The 20,136-nt window shown below is 47.0% G+C and overlaps 1 protein-coding gene across 1 annotated transcript in view; it reads left to right on the top strand.

Moving 5' to 3' along the window:
• The first annotated feature begins 11,152 nt into the window (after window positions 1–11,152).
• Window positions 11,153–20,136, top strand: part of slc9a8 (solute carrier family 9 member 8) — a 22,823-nt gene continuing 13,839 nt past the window's right edge. The window contains exons 1-4 of the mRNA XM_083697689.1: window positions 11,153–11,462; window positions 11,989–12,167; window positions 15,620–15,700; window positions 17,063–17,120. Of these exons, the coding sequence (XP_083553815.1) occupies window positions 11,236–11,462; window positions 11,989–12,167; window positions 15,620–15,700; window positions 17,063–17,120 (545 nt within the window). The 5' untranslated portion in view covers window positions 11,153–11,235. The remainder of the gene's footprint in view (window positions 11,463–11,988; window positions 12,168–15,619; window positions 15,701–17,062; window positions 17,121–20,136) is intronic.

Genomic DNA, 20,136 nt, shown 5'->3' with positions numbered 1-20,136 from the left:
TCTCCCCTCCCCTCCACACACACCTCACCCCTAACACCAGTCATCAGGGATACGAGATATGAGTTAGCAGAGTTTGTCGTACATGTGACAGGAATAGGGACGTTTTTAAAGGGAAGGTAGTGACACCCCAGATGAGAAGTTGATCAGAAACAGGAACATACGCTTGTGTAATAAACCGGCATGCATATGACCAGAGACAATTCATTGTCATGACCATTCAAGCAGACTATGTTTCAATACGGAAGCTGCTAGCTTCTTGTATTCCGTACAATTTATTTATTTATATTTATTTATTTTCTAGTAACCAGTTACTACCACTGCTCTTCTGTACATACCTGTTCATACTGTTCATAATGCACATATTCTTATATTTTCTTTAATACTACTGCACATACTGTACATACCTGTTTATACTGTTTATATGGCATTCCATATTTATATTTATTCTGCATCTACCTCATGTTACTGTTAATACATATATACTGCTAGACTGCATTACCTATACAGCTCATATGCTGCTACACTGTTCATACTGTAACTTATTTATTCTGCTATAATGCTACTGTTACTCATATACTGCTTATACTGCACTGCTAACATTATACTGCACTACTTACTGCTCATATATTGCACTACCTGTAAATCCTGTTCATTGCACTTTCTGCTATTTTGCACTTCTGGTTAGACGCTAACTGCATTTCGTTGTCTCTGTACTTGTACTCTGCACAATGACAATAAAGTTGAATCTAATCATCTAATCTAAAAAAAAGATACTATGATACAACTGGCCTATAGCATCGTCCCGTATTCTGGCCGAGCCAATCATGTTTGGACACCAGTAGGAAACACTATGATTGTCTAAACAGGAAGAGGACCAGGGTCAAAAGGAACAGCTCCACCGTACTCCAAATAGCATACTGTACACATACTGCACACACCCACACCCTGTCAGTCTACACACACCCACACCCTGTCAGTCTACACACACCCACACCCGGTCAGTCTACACAAAGCCACGACTATTGTCCAGTGAAACGCTGCGTGCTAATATAGGTGAGTCACATATAGGACCAGTCAAAGGTCTGGACACCCCTTGCCAAGATCAAAGTAAAAGGTGGCTACTTTGAAGAATCTAAAATATAAAACATATTCTGGTTTGTTTAACACTTTTTTGTTTACTGCATAATTCCATATGTGTTCCTTCATAGTTTTGATGTCTTCAATATTAATCTACAATGTAGAAAATAATAAAAAATAAAGAAAAAACCATTGAATGAGAAGGTGTGTCCAAACTTTTGACTGGTACTGTAGGTGAGTCCCATACAGCAAATGAGTATGTGGATGGATTAGTTATCCAGTATTGGTTTCACTGTGGGTTCACTGTTGTAGTATCACTGATACTACAAGCCTCGTCACAGCTCTGAGGTGAGGCTCGTCACAGCTCTGAGGTGAGGCTGGTCACAGCTCTGAGGTGAGGCTGGTCACAGCCCTGAGGTGAGGCTCGTCACAGCTCTGAGGTGAGGCTCCTCACAGCCCTGAGGTAAGGCTCGTCACAGCCCTGAGGTGAGGCTCGTCACAGCCCTGAGGTGAGGCTCGTCACAGCTCTGAGGTGAGGCTCGTCACAGCCCTGAGGTGAGGCTCCTCACAGCTCTGAGGTGAGGCTCGTCACAGCCGAGGTGAGGCTCGTCAGCCTGCAGGAACGACTCCTCAAGAATAAGGCTTTTTTGGCAATCTAGGCAATCATAATCTTGATTATGTCACACACTCAGGGGTATCTCTCTCTCTCTCTCTCTCTGTGTGTGTGTGTGTATGGATATGTGTGTGTGTGTGTGTGTGTATATGTGTGTGTGTGTGTGTGTGTGTGTGTGTGTGTGTGTTTAGAGGACAGATCACAAGGTAGATGAACGGCTATAGGAGGGTTTCTCGTGGCCGAGAGTGACTTACTAGGGTTAGGGTTAGAGAGTGACTTACCAGGTGCAATGAACTCTATTGATGTTTAACCACATTAACATTGTTAATACAGCTTTAATGTCACATGTCCTTGGACCTTACACACACTCTTAAAACTGCAACCAATAAAGGACCTTACACACACACACACACACACACACACACACACACACACACACACACACACACACACGAGGCCGGTCAATTGTTTCCTATGGAGAGAAAAAAAAAGAAAAAGAAAAAGTAACTCAAAAGTTTGGACACACCTCGCCAAGAGTGTGCAACGCTGTCATCAAAGCAAAAGGTGGCTACTTTGAAGAATCTAAAATATAAAACATATTCTGGTTTGTTTAACACTTTTTTGTTGACTACATAATTCCATATGTGTTCCTTCACAGTTTTGATGTCTTCAATATTAATCTACAACGTAGAAAATAATAAAAATAAAGAAAAACCATGAATGAGAAGCTGTGTCCAAACGTTTGACTGGTACTGTATCTTCATTTACACACAACACAAATAGGCACGTCACATGTGACGTAAATAGCTTGTTGAAATGACTAACCGGCTAATGTACAATAAAACAAATGTATCGTTTAATAAAGCAATAAAGCAGCACTCAGAACAAATCCAATTAATTCCCAGCATATTTAATTATCCTTAGTGCAGTGGTGGCTTGTTTCAAATGCACAGGGACCCGTTAGTTTGTGTTTAGATTCACCAGCCACAGAGACAGGCGTGGGTTTCTTCCAAACAGCTCTAAATGGTCCTCCACGGGGACCTCCCCTACTTCGCCATGGGAACGGGGGCGGAATGTTTCTGTGGTTGCTGTGACGATCAAGAGGAGACCGGGCCTGGTTGGGATCAAGCCCTCGGGGACCATGGCAACCGCGGGAAAATGTCAAGACGCCAAACCGTAGGTGTCTGGGGCTGAAGTGGAGAGATCCCACTGTCCTCCAGAGGCCTGACGCCTGCTGCTTTTAACCTCCTCTGTTACCAATGACACAAACGTCACACGCGACAGAAACAAAAAAAACTAGTAACAGTTTATTATTGATGACCGCCGTAGGGGCGGGGCATTCCCTCCAGCGCCATCGAGGCGGTGCGCCGACACTCTCTAGGTCTCAGCGAGCTTGTTAGTCAGAAGCCAACGATCCAGATGAATGGATTAAGCACCGGAAGGAGGAATGAGATGACAAGTGACAAAAACAGGCCTGGAGAACCGGAGAGGAACAGCTTGGCTCTCGAATGCTACATAGCGTGTACTGGATTAAACACACGCACACACACACACACACACACACACACACACACACACACACAACAGTGTCAACTCCAGGTCCTTGCCTATCTGCAGGGCCTTGGCAACCACATAGCAACGGCAGACACCCAGGTTCAAGACCTTTAGGTGTCAAAGAGTTAAAAGGGCAACAGCATCTTAACCGGACTGGGGCGGGCCCGCTGAAACACAGAGCTGGGGAGTACGTCTGGCTGGGCTAGGGAGTGAACCTACGAGACCATACTTACACACTGCATACAGGACTGGGCTGGACTTACCAAACTGCAGTCTATTCCACACCATGATTAAAGCTTCCTGACTGACTGTTATTGCGAGGCAGGCAGACATCTTAAATGAGCAGTTTCAGAGAGCGAGAGACTCCCTGCTGGTTCTGGTTCTCTCTCTCTCTCTCTCTCTCTCTCTCTCGTTAATGAGTTACCCACATTCACCTCGACGGCTGTTCTAGTTCCAGCAGGCTATTCCCTAACAACTGCAGGTCAACAGCACCGCAGAGTGAAAGACGTGCTGCCATCCTTCCTTTGCCTTGTGAACATGCAAACCATCATAATAACATATTCCATTTATCTGACGCTTTTCATCCAAAGCGACTTACATTGCAGTGAGTGCATACATTTTTCAGTATATGTGGTCCCAGCGGGAATCGAACCCACAACCTAAGCGTTGTTAGCACCGTGCTCTACCGACTGAGCCACAGAGGACCACAACTGCTACATGCTACAGCGCCGTCGCACGCACACACACACAAAGTGTCTGGTCCTGCACCTCCTCCCTCACCGGGTCCTTCTGCTTTTACCCAAATCAGGATTCAAATGTTGTTATGACAAGACTGTCGGCCATTGTTATGCCACAAGAGAGGAGCTGCACCAACACTATGTATCCAACACACACACACACACACACACACACACAATACATTCTGTGTGCACACACACACACACAACATGCGGTGCCGTACACACATACACACAATACATGCTGTACACACACACACGCACACACAAGTTTGGTGGTGGGGGAAATGTAAAACACTTATTCTGGGAAAAACAGTTTTCCTCTGAGCTGGCAGGAAACAGGAATGGTTTCTTGAGGAGAAGGAAGAGAGGAGAGGGGCACCAGGGGGTTTCAGAGGGCATCAACTGACTCATCAGGGCCACCAAGGTGATGACGCAAGCAAAAGTCAACAGGAAATGAATGATCTCGAAGGCTGCTTTTTCAGACCCCCCCCCCCCCCCCCCCCAGTTCCTGTCACTGTTTCTTTTACGGCACGCAGAGGACCGATACCCGGCTAGGGGCATTCTCTCTCACAGCAACACAGACCGAGAGAACGATTACTCCTTCCCGCCCTCCGAGAGAGCCCGTCATTCCCCCGGTTTCTTACTCGTCGGTGGTAGAGTGACTCATGCAGCAGTATGACGTCGGAGAACAGAGAACACACATCACTGGCGCCCTGCCCTCCAGCTGGATGGGGTTCAAAGGTCACGGGGAGGAACATGTGATGTGAGCCAAACTCTGCTCTTACCAGTGACAGTGTCACCAGTGCTGAAATGTTAGGGTCGTTAAAGTTCTCCTGATATAATGAACACGTTAGAATAATACAAAGATAAACAGAGAGGTGAGCTAATGTTTATACAGTATAAGCCGAACCTGTTTACAACTGCTCTGACAGACCAGGAGGCCATGAGAGAGTAGTGGGACAAGGAACAGGGCAGAGTGTCTGCCCCTCACCTGAGTCAGTTACCATGCTCTTTCATTCTGTGTGTGTGTGTGTGTGTGTGTGTAGCCGGTAATACTGCAGAGACATAGTAAAACACAGGCTTTGAGGGCATGGTGTATGGTCATTCTGTGTGTGTGTGTGTGTGTGTGTGTGTGTGTGTGTTTGAGGGCATGGTGTGCTAAGGTCACACCCCTGCATAAAAGACTAGAGAACTATATGACATTGACAGAGGAGAGAGGGTGTGTGTGTGTGTGTGTGTGTGTATTGTATGCCCCCATAATATTTCGGGCGACAGCCTGGCTTCCTAGGGCAAGTTGTCGCTGTGTACACCCTAGCAATGTGGTGGATGTAATTTTTATGAGGTACTGCGTGTGTGTGTGTGTGTGTGTGTGTGTGTGTGTGTGGTGGATACCAGGGAAGAGACAGAGCACACGGCGTTCAAAGCTTTAAACCCAGGGGAACACTAAATGAATAAGCAACCACAGAATTCCACACATACGGGGTGTCCTACATCCTGGTATCTGAGTTTCCTTGACCCTCTTATTAAAGGAGAACAACACAGAGGGACGTTTACACATTTTTGCGACATCAATGTTTTAGCATAATCCTGTCAACATTCAGGCTATTCCTCCTCATTACAGCAGGTACCGATTCACCATTCACTGTCTGCAGCCTTGGCTGCTTCAGAATAGCATAGCGTTCATTTTATGCGTAACGTACTGTCGTTATATGGTGGTGTTATACATGTGGTGGTAGTGTAGTGTTGAGTGAACCTCCATGTGGTGGTAGTGTTGAGTGAACCTCCTCCATATGGTGGTAGTGTAGTGTTGAGTGAACCTCCATGTGGTGTTAGTGTAGTGTTGAGTGAACCTCCATGTGGTGGTAGTGTAGTGTTGAGTGAACCTCCTCCATGTGGTGGTAGTGTAGTGTTGAGTGAACCTCCTCCATGTGGTGGTAGTGTAGTGTTGAGTGAACCTCCATGTGGTGGTAGTGTAATGTTGAGTGTAGTGTTGAGTGAACCTCCAGGTGGTGGTAGTGTAGTGTTGAGTGTGGGAGGCAGCTGAACGTGGACCATCGCTCCTCCCAGTGAACGCTTGTGAAGGTTACAGCAGCACACGGGAATCCCCAGTGGTCCACCAGCACACTGAGAGGCTTCACCTAGAAATACCTCTACTGTATGCGCACAGCAGCCCCACACACACACACACACACACACACACACACACACACACACACACACACACACACACACACACACACACACACACACACACACACACACACACACACACCTACATTTATTCACTCTCTCCTTCTATCCTTCTCTCAGACAGGCAAATGTTTTTGGGCTCCAGGGACAAAGGGAAGCACCTGGCCTCTTGTCTCCCCTGCTCTCCCTGGATGTGTGTGTGTGTGTGTGTGTGTGTGTGTGTGTGTGTGTGTGTGTGTGTGTGTGTCTATAAATAGGGCCTGTGCCATCCAGAACTCCATCAGGATCCTCTCTTGCAGGCCCAGCTGTGGCCTGCATCCCTTGCCTGCATTCAGAATCCACAGCATCCATGCTCCAGGGAGTGTGTGTGTGTGTGTGTGTGTGTGTTGGGGGTTAACTGTACGCTCCAGCGATGCACTTGGCGACAGTAGCGGCACTGGGCCTGAGGGAGTGGAGCATTCTGGGTAAAACACACTGGGACTTCATTCATGGGAAGTACCGTTCAGGTTTCCAGATAGGTCTCCCTGACGTGTTCCCACCATATGACCCCCCCCCCCCCCCGGTGTTGTTGTGGTCATGTGTCCCTCCCCAAAGAGGCCCCAGCCTGGTCCGGAGGGCTAAACCGAAGCTTTTAGCACCAGCAGCAGCCATGCATTATTAACCAACTGGTGCTTCTGGTCCTCGTTCTGGTCCTGAACGTGCCTCCCGGTTCAGCCGTGTCGCCATTAAAGCAGGAAACACTATCACCCAGGAGGACCAGGGGGAAACACTATCACCCAGGAGGACCAGGGGGAAACACCTGCCATCAATAAATGAGCTAGAAAAACCAGAGGTAAATGAATGGCCGACAGCAAGCCAATGACGGCTTTAAGGTGCTTAAAGAGACCTATCGGGTCAGCGTTTTGAGGAATCGCGGCGAGGGGATGGAGTCAGCAGGGTGAAAAGCACATGGCCTATTCCCGGCCGTTGGCTGTGTCCTCCATATGAGGATCGATTTAATTATTGATTAAGTCGGCTGGGATAGGTGAAAAGCACGAGTGGGATCAATGGACACTTTGATGATGGAGAGGGATCGGCTTACACTTTGATGTTTCAGAAAGTCTACAACATGTTTGACTTAGGAGGCACCAGTACCCGTCTCCCTCACTGTGTCTTATCTGCAGAACAACGCCGCAAAGGCTCTCCTTTCAAAACATCTAACGCTTGTAAAGGAAGGTCAGTAAAAGGACACAAAGGGAGAGGGGTTTTCACTTGGAGCCGTAACTCAAAAGGTTGTCTGCTTCTTGCTCACAACCCGTGCTAGCCGCAGAGCTAATCTACACGGTATATGGATCTGCTCAGCTCAGTGATGGTATATGGATCTGCTCAGCTCCAGGTGATGAGCTGATTTATAGATCACATAAATGGGTTCCTTACCTGCAGGTTCCAGTCGGTCCCCTAGCCAAGTTCAATCGTTTGTTTTTGAAGGATATCCTTTGGCGAAGTGACCAAAGAGCTACATCCTGGTTTTTATTAATAAGAGCTGAATAAACAGGACCTTTACCCGGTGACTTGCTAGAAAGCGTTACCTGTGCCAGGTCAATTCGCATTCGCATTCGCATTCCAATGTCTGGCTATGCAACCACGCCAGAAACGAGAGGGCCTGGTTCAACAGACACTACTGTGAGGTGGGTTTTGCATGTTTCCAGATTCCAGATTAGGACTGAGGGTAATTTGACCCTAGCTTTATGAATAATGGCTGTCTCTTACAACAGGCCGCTACGCTTCCTCTCTCTCTCTCTCTCTCTCTACTTCAATATGGAAGTCAATGTGAATGTGAAAACTCCTATCGAAATGCCACTGAGGTCAGTTCAATGGAGAGGATTCACACTGGACAGTGTGGCTGGCCAGAGCCCCAGAGCGAGGGAGAGAAACAGGTCGATCTAACACCCGGGCACAAACCCGGATAATAACCTGTCAAAATCAATTGAACACAAGATGATAAGCGGGCCATGAATATATCTGCCATAAAAATAAATGTGACCTTTAGGCAACACGTAACTCATGACAACAACGGTGCTCACTGTAGGGCTGGGAGCTACACAGCACTGTAGAGTCAGGGGAACTGGTCTTCATCACACCATCTCTCTCCCATACAAGAATGGGCACACATACACAGACACGCACCCACACATACACATACACAGACACAGACAGACACAGACACACACATACACACACACACACACACACAGACAGACACACGAGACACACACACACACACACACACGAGACACACACACACACACACAGTGTGAGGGTATAACACAGAGGCCTCACCCACACAAGGTTGCATCAAACACAAGGCTGTGTTAGTGTGGAAGCACATGATGAATGCCAAGCCCAAGGATAGTTGAGCGACAGCATGTTCACTGGCTTTCCCTCTGGGGAGTCACACTGACCCAAGTACATTCTCAGTACACTTCATAGGTCACTGGGCCTGGGCTCGGAGAGGAACCTGGGCTCGGAGAGGAACTTGTGTCCTGTTTGAAGAGCTAACTATTGATCCTCTATTCACCCATGCAGCCCTCCAACAATCAGCTTCTCCAAAAAAATCCACACATCAGATCATTTATGTCTCACATACTAGGCTACCCAATGGATACGAATAAGCAATACTGTCTGTGCTCACACACACACACACACACACACACACACACACACACACACACACACACACACAGCGACCCAAGGGTGTGGATGTCAAAACACGCCATCTTCATCGTCATGCCATTATCTAGCAGGTGCATGACTAGAATGTCGCGTCGGAAAGGCGAGCCCGACAAAATCAGCAACATCAAGCCAACATCAAACACCCCCCCAAGAGTGATAACCCAGGCTGCCATACGTGACCAACACGCAGATATAGCCTCCCCTACACATCGGGGAACACCTCGAGCCTATTAGATCCATGATGACTGACTTACCGACGCCGGGTGCTGAATAGATGAAGTACAATGCGGAGGTGGACAACGAGAAAAAGAATATGAGCCCCAGGAATGACCTTCTCCGAAATCGCAGATGTGTCGACATGATACAGGCGGCAAAAAATCACGTAGACACGTTTTTCTTTTCTACAATAGCCTATAGATGAGGCTATAGAGTTCAAATTCCGTAAAAAAAAAAAAAACAACCCTCCAGATGTAAGCGCAATGCGCGAATAATCGCGTTGTTCTGCGGTGTGGAGGATTGCGATTTGCGGCAGGGACGAGCGGGCAAGCGAGGAGGAAGTCCGTCTCACAGCGTCAGAATCAGACAGAAAGCGACTCACTCTCAGTCAAGACATTGGCATTTTTTGCTCCAACTATCATACAGCTGTAATGTCAGTCGAGGATGTGGATCCAATTTAGAACACCCCCGCTGCGACAATGCAGTTAAAATGCTGTTAAATGTTGTTTTCAGAGAAAGCTCATCCTTAGCCTACAGTCAGATTCTGGTAGACTACGACTCCTGCTGTAGGCTGGTAGGCTATGAATGGAAAGCCAGGAGCGTCTGGGTCTGTTTGTCCACAGTGAACAGGACCGTACCTTGTGAGTGAGGGGGCGTCGGAAAACAACACTGGGCATGGCCTAACTCCAACATGAGGAAATTAGGTTTACTCAATTGCTTTATTACCAAATAAATGTTATCAGAAATTGTATTTGTAAGTTTGTTGTATCATCTTGAATAGAGGTTAGGGTTGATGTGTTCCTTAGGATGTGTGTCATAGCCTGTGTCTTCAAATGATAAAACTGATATAGCATCATCATCGCAAACTACAAAAAAACAATATATATTACTGTGACGTGAAACACAAATTGTTCACATTTCATTGTGTGTGTGTGTGTGTGTGTGGACCCAGTGCTATATGATAAATCCATGGAAGTGATAGTACTTCAAAACAAATGAAGCATGCATGCATGTATGCGTTTTACTTATAGGCCAAGGTCCCATTATGGCGAAGCTTTAAATAGAGAGAGATATACATTTATAGATAGAGAGAGATGTCATGTCATCATGTGTTGGTGTGTCGCCACACAAACTCACTCACCACTGAGATAGTCTGGCCCATAGGCACTGTTCTGACCAAGCATTCACCCTAAACCATTGTACAACACAATTTACTGTAGCTTATGATATCATTTCACTTTGTAATGCCCTGAACAATGTTAAGTGGTTTCATATTTCTATGGAATATAAATACCTACTCTCTCTCCCTCTCCCTCTTGCTCTCCCTCTCCTTCTCCCTCTCTCTCTCCCTCTCTCTCTCCCTCTCTCTCTCCCTCTCTCTCTCCCTCTCTCTCTCTCTCCTTTTGACAGCTTGCTACGCCCTCTTCTCTAACACACTATCCCTCCCATCCCCAATTCCTCCCATCCCCTACATGACACTGTGGCAGAGCAGAGAAGCTCCTTTAGCAACAGATTATTCCAACCACGTTGCACTAAGGAGCACTATAGGAGATATTTTCTTATGCCCCAATAAGACTACATTCCTCCTCCAGCTGGCTCAATCGGGGTGATGTTAAATCATACTGGACTGTTCTGTATATAATGTTTCAGATGTCTATTTTATTCTATTATTCTATTGTCACTGGATTTTGTTGTTATTGTTTGTGATGTAAGCTGCTGTAACACCTTAAGATCAATAAAGTACCGATCTATCTAGACTACAACTCCCAGTAGACATCACCATTTCCTACTTCAAGCCTGATTACTGTGCTTTGTGGGAGGTGAAGTGAGCCGGCCATTCAACTATTCTAACATATCTCATTTGTCAATACCATTTCATATCAAACTTCATTGTGACTTGATATTTCAGTTAGTATATTACCTCAATTCAAAACTAAGTGCATAAAAAGGCCCGTTTTATCTTCGAAAATGCGCCTGGTGCGAATTAAAAACTACAATTCCCTGCACTTGGCTCAACCAGGAAGAGGAGTTGTGATGTGGTACTGCATAACATGGGATAACATCGAAATGGACTTGTCTGTATTTTCTGTTGAATATATGATTGTTTTATAGTTTAAAGGCTTTGTTTTAAGGATGAAAGGCCTCAGTTGTCGACTTGCTATTTGCCTTTTGTTAGCGTGTCAAAATTCGTGCGCGGTGGACAGAGATGAGAGAGAATCATTATTGCAACTGTATGAGAAAGACGATACTGGAGCGGACCATGATCATAATAATGATAAAGATAATCTACAACCGTCATTAAACGATGAACATGCTGCACTTCTCACCCCTAGCCAGCAATTGAAAGATGGGTCTACCAGGTAAAAGCCACCTGCAATGGTTAAAGTGTACCCCTTTTGGTTAGCCATACGTCATCAGTCGTACACGTATGGCTACCCTTTTGGTGACATCTGTCACTAAAGCAACGCACTGTGTGCCAGGTCATGCAGTCGGCCTGCGTATATTATTAGATTTCACAGCACTATGTGTGAGAGAGATATACACCTTCCATGATAAGCGCTAGTGGAGCCACGTCTCCTATAGTTGTCAACGGCGTGACGTTTCGCAGCTCTACTGGGGTACGGAAGTGGGGTTTCCAGTCGTCTTTTAACGGTGATGCAGGTGATTGATAGTGATGACTGCACCAATGACCCCAAACTCATCAAAAGTTTATTGAACCATAAAAATAACAACAACAGTCAATGTCCAAAGTGGCCAACGCGAAGCTATTTGCCGTGAGGGTCAACGGGGAAACTTGACTTCCGTACCCCAGTAGAGAGCCTTGGCTTCAGATTTCCGGGATTCCGGCGTGAGTACCCATGTTGTTCTCTCTCCCTGGTGCCGCAGGTCAAACGACACAGACAGTTCCAGCAATGACACCACCCACACCACCACCCCCGTGGTCAAGCCGCCGACCCCTGCTCCCCCCAGCCTTAAGCCCATCCTGCCCGTTCAGACGGGGGTCAAGGCTCAAGAGGAGGAGCAATCCAGCGGGATGACCATCTTCTTCAGCCTACTGGTCATTGGTGAGTCTAGATACCAGCCCCAGGCCACCACTAAATTGTAACCGAGTTGGGTTGGTAAACTCACTCAAGTTCAAATATCCCCACCCCCCGCGCTGTCGAATTGCTAGTTTTTCGATAGGGTAGCTGGTTTATTTATTTATTTTTAAAAATATATTTTTAGGGCATTTCTGCTTTATTGGGATAGAGATAGTAGAGATTGACAGGAAGGGCGGGTGAGAGAGAGGAGGGATGACATGCAGGATATGTCGATGACCGGAATCGAAGCAGGGACCTTGCGATGATATGGTACGTGCCTTAGTGTGCTACGCCACTGAGCGCCCCTAACATCGGGCATTTGAGGAGACGGTCACGTGTGTTGGCAAGCCAGAGGTCGAAAGTTCAATGCTCGGTCGGAGCAAGTCGAATTGCGTGGTGATTATTTTTGCAACAACTTGATTTGCTGTTTGTTTCAAAACCACCACCATTTTCCCCATTAGCTGTTCCCCCGAGGATGTCAAAGCAAAGGGAAGGGGGACGGGAAGGATGCGGTTGCACTTTAGGCAATCTAGAAGATGCACTCCGGACCCTGAGGCCTCCCAGTCTTCAACATTACTATTAACACACTTCTGTTTCAGCGTACGGTTTAGAAAGTGAAGTGAGATGTTTGGACAGACGAGCGTAGGTGGCTGGCATGTTTTATCTTCATGGTGGTCCTCTGTGGCTCAGTCAGTAGAGCTGACAACATGGCGCTTAGGTTGTGGGTTTGATTCCCGCTGGGACCATATATACTGAAATGTATGCACTAACTGCAATGTAAGTCGCTTTAGATAAAATGGCATATATTATTATTATATATTAGAACAAAAAACCCACAACTCTTAGGTGTCCCTCCTAAGCCATTGATGTCGGTATTAGCCTCTACGTTTCGTTGGGTGGGTGGGGTCACTTGCGTAACCTAAACTGGGTCCCATTATGAAGAAATGTTTGACCTTAACAAAAAACCCTGACTTGCTCTGCTAAATAATCATTAGACAAGGGTAAATGTTTAAATGGATTGAGTGGCTCCTTCTGAGGAAATACCGGTGAGTCATACACGTCTCAGGGCCTGGAGGTGACTCAAAGGTATCCTGATCATGTATTTATTACCCGGACCCAGGTTAGTCACACTGGCCGCTTTTGTTGGAATTAATTCATGGCTCACTGTTTGCATGTGGTTGACAATTATTACACGTCAGACGATTGGGTCCACGTATAGAACAGGTTGTTTATGTGATAGTCAGAATGGCTGGATGGAACATGCTTGTGTTATAATCATGTTATTACAGTGAACAGTCTAACTTGGACAATTCAAAACTGTACAACGATCTTAAGTAGGATGACAGATTTGTTTGTGAACCGTGGCCAGTCTCTATGTACCCAGTAAACTATCTACCATAAAGGTTCTCGAGATGTGTTTATTAAAAATAGTTTTGGTTAAGACGAGATTCAGTATATTTCATCCTGCTCTTTGGGAGATAATAAGCTGGAGAGTTTACCACAAGGCAATGACGCACACACACACGCACACGCACACGCACACACACACACACATATATACACACACACACGCGCACACACACACACACACACACACACACACACACACACACATACACATATATACACAGCCGTGTGTCTCTCTACAGCCATGTTTCTGCTGAATCATCATATGGGAGTGATTTGATTTAAATGTTCTTGCTCAATTACTTTTTTTCGAAATGGCTCCATTCTGTTTGCGTCGACCTTATATAACAAAAAGATAATTTCCCCTCGGGGATCAATAAAATTGTACATTATTATTATTATTATTATTATTATTTAGTACATCCTGCAGAATGGGGTTTGTGTGGAAGGAGTTAATAATAGGGCCAGCACTCAAATGGCGTTTCTGAGGAGTGTACGTCACAGTGCTGCTGGTGAGGGTGAGGTGAGGGTGAGGGTGTGGGTGAGGGTGTGGGTGAGGCCGTTGGGTGGAGCAGCTCTGGTACTTTGACGTCTCACTGTACAATACCAAATACAACCACATACAATACCAGTTTTACCATCCTGTCACTCTGTGTGTACTGTGAGTGTAGTGTGTAGTGGGTGTGTGTGTGTTTGTACTGTCTGTGTGTGTGTGTGTGTGTGTGTGTATATGCATGTGTCTGTGCGTGTTTACAGCTAAGCGACTGTGCAGTCTATGTTCCATGGACGGCACTCAGACCTCGTTAAACAGCGCTGCTGAGACAGGCTGGGAGACACGGCCCCATTGATTTGAAAGGCTTTATACGAGGCTGTAAACTGTGGTGCAGTCCTGTGTATTCTACCCCGGCACATGCACACACACACACACACACACACACACACACACACACACACATACACACACACACACACACACACACACACACACACACACACACGTACTCTGTGTTATTTCCAAATCAATAAACTGACAAAACTAACAGCCATCATTATACTTGTTTAGATTCCTCCGCATATGGTTGCAATTTGAAAGTATTGTAGATGCGTTGTAAATGTTCCCTCATCTGAGTCATTCTACAGTACCAGTCAAAAGTTTGGACACAAACTTGCCAAGAGTGTGCAAAGCTGTCACCAAAGCAAAAGGTGGCTACTTTGAAGAATCTAAAACATAAAACATATTCTGGTTTGTTTAACACTTTTTTGTTTACTACATAATTCCATATGTGTTCCTTCATAGTGTTGATGTCTTCAATATTAATCTACAATGTAGAAAATAATAAAAATAAAGAAGATGTGTCCAAACTTTTGACTGGTACTGTATGTGTACGGTACCGTGCGTTAGAAATGAGACATCGTTCTGTAAAGTGTCCAGAAACATCTTGTCCGCCACAAGTACTTCTACGACAGGACAATGACATCAGACATGCTGCCATAGCAACTAGGGAGTTTTTCAGCGCGAAAAAGTGGAAAGATGCTGACTGGGCCAAGTCAGTGTCCAGATTTGAATCCTATGGAACGCGCTTTTAATTTGCTGAAGAGGAGACTGCAGTACAGGCCTGGCCGAGCATCACCAGAGAAGATGGGTCAATGGGTCGTCCGGTGGGGTCAATGGGTCGCAGACTTCAGGCAGTTATTGCATGCAACGAATTGTCGACCAAATACTAAACATGAGGGTTTAATTTGGACATTTGACAAATCTGTCCCATCACTAATGGTGGGCTAAAATAGGGGGACTATGTCTAAAAAAGTGGTGTTATTTCTGAATGGTAAAACCAATATCCAATATCCAACCAATACCATCGCATAAAAGCTGTGAATCTACTGTATCGTTGTAATACCCTGTAATGCTTCACTGTCCCATTACTTACGCAGGACGCTGTATCTGCAGCAGCTCTGCCTCACGCAGTGGAGATGTGGATTATTGTTTGTTGTTGAATGATTGTTAACCAGCTTCTCCTCCGTCCTCTCAGGTATCTGCATCATATTGGTGCACCTGCTTATTAAGTTCAAGCTGCATTTCCTTCCTGAGAGCGTGGCGGTGGTGTCCCTAGGTGAGTGTGGCGCGGCGGAGGGACGGCCGTGACAGGACATGACAGTGTTTTGGGATTGGGAATTCACATGTACACACTCTCTGTCCCAGAGAGATAACACACAGAGAGATAACACACGGCTTATTATTCAGGAAGGAGAAAAACTATTCTTTCCTCTGCTCAAACCACTTCCTCTTCTTTTCGTCTTTTGATCGGTCTCGTCTCTCACTCTCTCTCTCTCTCTCTCTGTCACTCTCTCTCTCTGTCTCTCTCTCTCTCTCTCTCTCTCTCTCTCTGTCTCTCTCTCTCTGTCTCTCGTCTCTCTCTGTCTCTCTCTCTCTCTGTCTCTCTCTCTCTCTCTCTGTCTCTCTCTCTGTCTCTCTCTCTCTGTCTCTCTCTCTGTCTCTCTCTCTCTGTCTCTCTCTCTGTCTCTCTCTCTGTCTCTCGTCTCTCTCTCTCTCTGTCTCTCTCTCTCTGTCTCTCTCTCTGTCTCTCTCTCTCTCTCTCTCTCTGTCTCTCGTCTCTCTCTCTCTCTCTGTCTCTCGTCTCTCTCTCTCTCTGTCTCTCTCTCTCTCTGTCTCTCTCTCTCTCTGTCTCTCTCTCTCTTGCACACGCTCTCTTGCTCTCTTTCTCTCTTTCTCTCTGTCTCTCTCTTGCTCTCTTGCTCTCTTTCTCTCTTTCTCTCTCTCTCTCTCTCTCTCTCTCTCTCTCTCTGTCTCTCTCTCTCTTTGCACACGCTCTCTTGCTCTCTTTCTCTCTTTCTCTCTGTCTCTCTCTCTCTCTCTGTCTCTCTGTCTCTCTCTGTCTCTCTGTCTCTCCTCTCTCTCTCTCTCTCTCTCTCTGTCTCTCTCTCTCTTGCTCTCTTTCTCTCTCTCTCTCTCTCTGTCTCTCTCTCTCTCCTCTCTCTCTCTGTCTCTCTTTCTCTCTCTCTCTCTCTCTCTCTCTCTCTCTCTCTCTCTCTCTCTGTCTGCCCTTTACACAGCTTTTTACTCTTTCTCTTGCTCCTCATAATTGAAATTGGAGCTAGCTAGCCTCTAAGCGCAAGGGGACTTCCTCAAAGACATTATGAAGACAATGGCTTCCTGCTCTGTGAGCCTCTTGTTTATCTGCCCCTCCCCCCCCCCCCTTCCCCCAAAGGATGTGCCACACAAAAGGGAGTTAACAGGCCTAGATAGAGCACTTAAGCTTTTGTGGGTGTTTCCATGTATTCACTCATCCTGCACAATAGTAGGTATTTCCATTTCGTGGAGATGTAACCTTTTAACGGTTCACAGTAATGTCATATCTAAAAATACTCAGGAAGACGACACATTCAATGTCAATGAGTGGGTTTTGTAATGCAATTGACGGCTGTGTAACTGTGGTGTTGCTTGTTGTCTACAGGGATCCTCATGGGAGGTTTTATCAAGATCATAGAGTTTCAGGAGCTGGCTAACTGGAAAGGTACAGTATGACATCACCTGCATCCTCTTCACGTGTCAGTACCATGAGGACCAGTCAAAGGTTTGGACACAACTTGCCAAGAGTGCAAAGCTGTCATCAAAGCAAAGAATCGAAAACATAAAACATATTCTGGTTTGTTTAACACTTAAACAAACCAGAATATGTTTTATATTTTAGATTCTTCAAAGTAGCCACCTTTTGCTTTGGTGACAGCTTTGCACACTCTTGGCAAGTTTGGGTCCAAACTTTTGACTGGTGCTGTGTATAGAATTCAAATGTGGTTTAGAATTAAAATATACTGATATTTCTGTGATGGGCTTTAGCGGGCACCGCCACCACACGCCTAGCTACAGTAGCCTCCGGGAGCGTTACCGCGGAAACACGGTTTATCACATTAAGAACAATCTAATTAGCCCTCAATTAGCGTAACCCAATCAGGAGCCAGAACCAGACGAGACCTGTCCTATCCTATGTGTTCTACAACCAGACACGCCCAATCAGGAGCCAGACGAGACCTGTCCCTGTCTGTTATACGACCAGACACGCCCAGTCAGAACCAGAACCAGATGAGACCTGTCCCTGTCTGTTATATGACCAGACACGCCCAAAGCGCCAACTCAAGTTTACAAGAAGATTGTTTCCAAGGAATATCCCACACTTTTCATCGCTGCTATCTCTTTCTGTCTTCTATCTCTTCATCTCCCTCTCTCTGTCGGTCACTGTGCCACCTCCCCCAGCCCCTGGCCCCTGGCCTCAGTCCCTGGCCCCTTCCCTCAGCCCCTGGCCCCTTCCCTCAGCCCCTGGCCCCTTCCCTCAGCCCCTGGCCCCTGGCCCCTTCCCTCAGCCCCTGGCCCCTTCCCTTAGCCCCTGGCCCCTGGCCCCTTCCCTCAGCCCCTGGCCCCTTCCCTCAGCCCCTGGCCCCTGGCCCCTTCCCTCAGCCCCTGGCCCCTTCCGTCAGCCCCTGGCCCCTTCCCTGGCCCCTTCCCTCAGCCCGTGGCCCCTTCCCTCAGCCCGTGGCCCCTTCCCTCAGCCCCTGGCCCCTTCCTTCAGCCCCTGGCCCCTGGCCTCTGGGCGTATCTCTCTCCCTCTCCGTTTCTCTTTCTTCTCAACATATGTGAGCTTCACTGATTTTTCTCTCCCTTTCCCTCCCTCTCTTCCTCTCGTTCTCACAGCCTTTAATTAACATTCCTTGTCCTCTGCCAGCGAACGAGGGAGGGGGAGAGAGGGAGAGGGAGGGGGGGAGAGAGGGAGAGAGAGAGAGGGAGAGAGATGGAAAAAGAGGGGCAGGTTCTGTCAGGGGTACGTGCACACAGGGGCCCATTGTTCCATAGCCTGGGGGCCCCAGGATGTTGCTGAGTCATCGTCCCCAGTAACCAGAGCCCCTGTCCCCCCTTTTACCCCTATCCTACTCCCCCTTGCCCATGGTCCTCCAGAGCGGTGTGTCTGTGTGTGTATGCGAGTGTGTGTGTGTCTGTGTGTGTCTGTGTGTGTCTGTGTGTGTGCGTGTGTGCGTGTGCGTGTGCGTGTGCGTGTGTGTGTGTGTGTGTGTGTGAGTGTGAGTGTGTGTGTGTAACCTCCCTCTATCGTCATGCCACCCTGACACAGTGCCAACCCTCTCTAAACAACATCACGGCTGCCGACGTCGCAAGATCACGTCACATGACCACGGACTAGCTCAACCCGGACGCAGTGCTTTTTGTGGTGGCGTCTAAAATTGTATTTATTCATTTAAGCCTCCAAATGGCTCATTCTGCATACTCTATACTCTATACTTGTATACTATCTTGGATTCAAACAGCAGCGTTCCACGTAACCTGTTTGTATAGCTGAGTATCACTGCTAAAGGCAGAACTGGAATATGGCCCAGAAATTGGTTTCTGACAGGAGTGCTTTCAACAGTGATGACACCATCCGCTCCACCGTCCGCAAGATGGCCTCTCTCTCTCCCGCTCCTCTCCTCCTCCACCACTTGAACCGTCAGACCTAAGTATGAGCAGATGCTGTTCCTACACAGGCCTCTGCTCTCTTTCCTCTCCCTGTTCTGTCCTCCTCCGTCTCTCCTGCCCTCGTTTATCTCCATCAGTCTTTCCGTCTCCTGTAGCGGGGCCTGTTTCTGAAGCCAGGGCGCTGACTCAGTCCTGCTCTCCCTCAGGAACACGCTACTACCAACTATCCAGAGCCAAGCCTCAGCTCCTCAGGCAGCAAACATCCTGCCCTCCCTGGCACTCACCCTCATCCTCCTCTCCTTCCCCTTCTTTTCCATAAATATGCTTCTCTGGCACTGCTCTCTTCCTTCTCGTTCTCCCCCCCACCCCCTCCATCGCCCTCGTGGTTTTCTCTCATGTGCGCTGACACAGATTAGGAGTCCAGTTCTGTACTGTATACAAACGCTAGCAGACTCCCTCCGTAAAGCCCTGATTGCCTTGTAGACGATACGCAGGGAGCCAGATGTAGCGGGGGAAGGACGCTGCTCGCCATGTGGCCTTGGTTGAGTACTGCTGATGGTAAATGGTGGGGGACAGTCAGATGGTACAGTCAGATGGTAGAGTCAGATGGTACAGTCGGATGGTACATGCAGAGGGACAGTCGGATGGTACATGCAGAGGGACAGTCGGATGGTACAGTACCAGTCAAAAGGACACACCTTCTCATTCAATGGTTTTTCTTTATTTTTATTATTTTCTACATTGTAGATTAATATCGAAGACATCAAAACTATGAAGGAACACATATGGAATTACATAGTAAACAAAAAAGTGTTAAACAAACCAGAATATGTTTTATATTTTAGATTCTTCGAAGTAGCCACCTTTTGCTTTGATGACAGCTTTGCACACTCTTGGCGAGGTGTGTCCAGACCTTTGACTGGTTCTGTACATGGAGAGGTGTGTCCAGACCTTTGACTGGTTCTGTACATGGAGAGGTGTGTCCAGACCTTTGACTGGTTCTGTACATGGAGAGGTGTGTCCAGGCCTTTGACTGGTTCTGTACATGGAGAGGTGTGTCCAGGCCTT

Source organism: Argentina silus (assembly GCF_951799395.1).
Source record: "Argentina silus genome assembly, contig: scaffold_294, whole genome shotgun sequence".
NCBI classification, from domain to species: domain Eukaryota; kingdom Metazoa; phylum Chordata; class Actinopteri; order Argentiniformes; family Argentinidae; genus Argentina; species Argentina silus.
The sequence above is the reverse complement of the archived record's forward strand: the minus strand, read 5'-3'. Positions and strand labels throughout refer to the sequence as shown.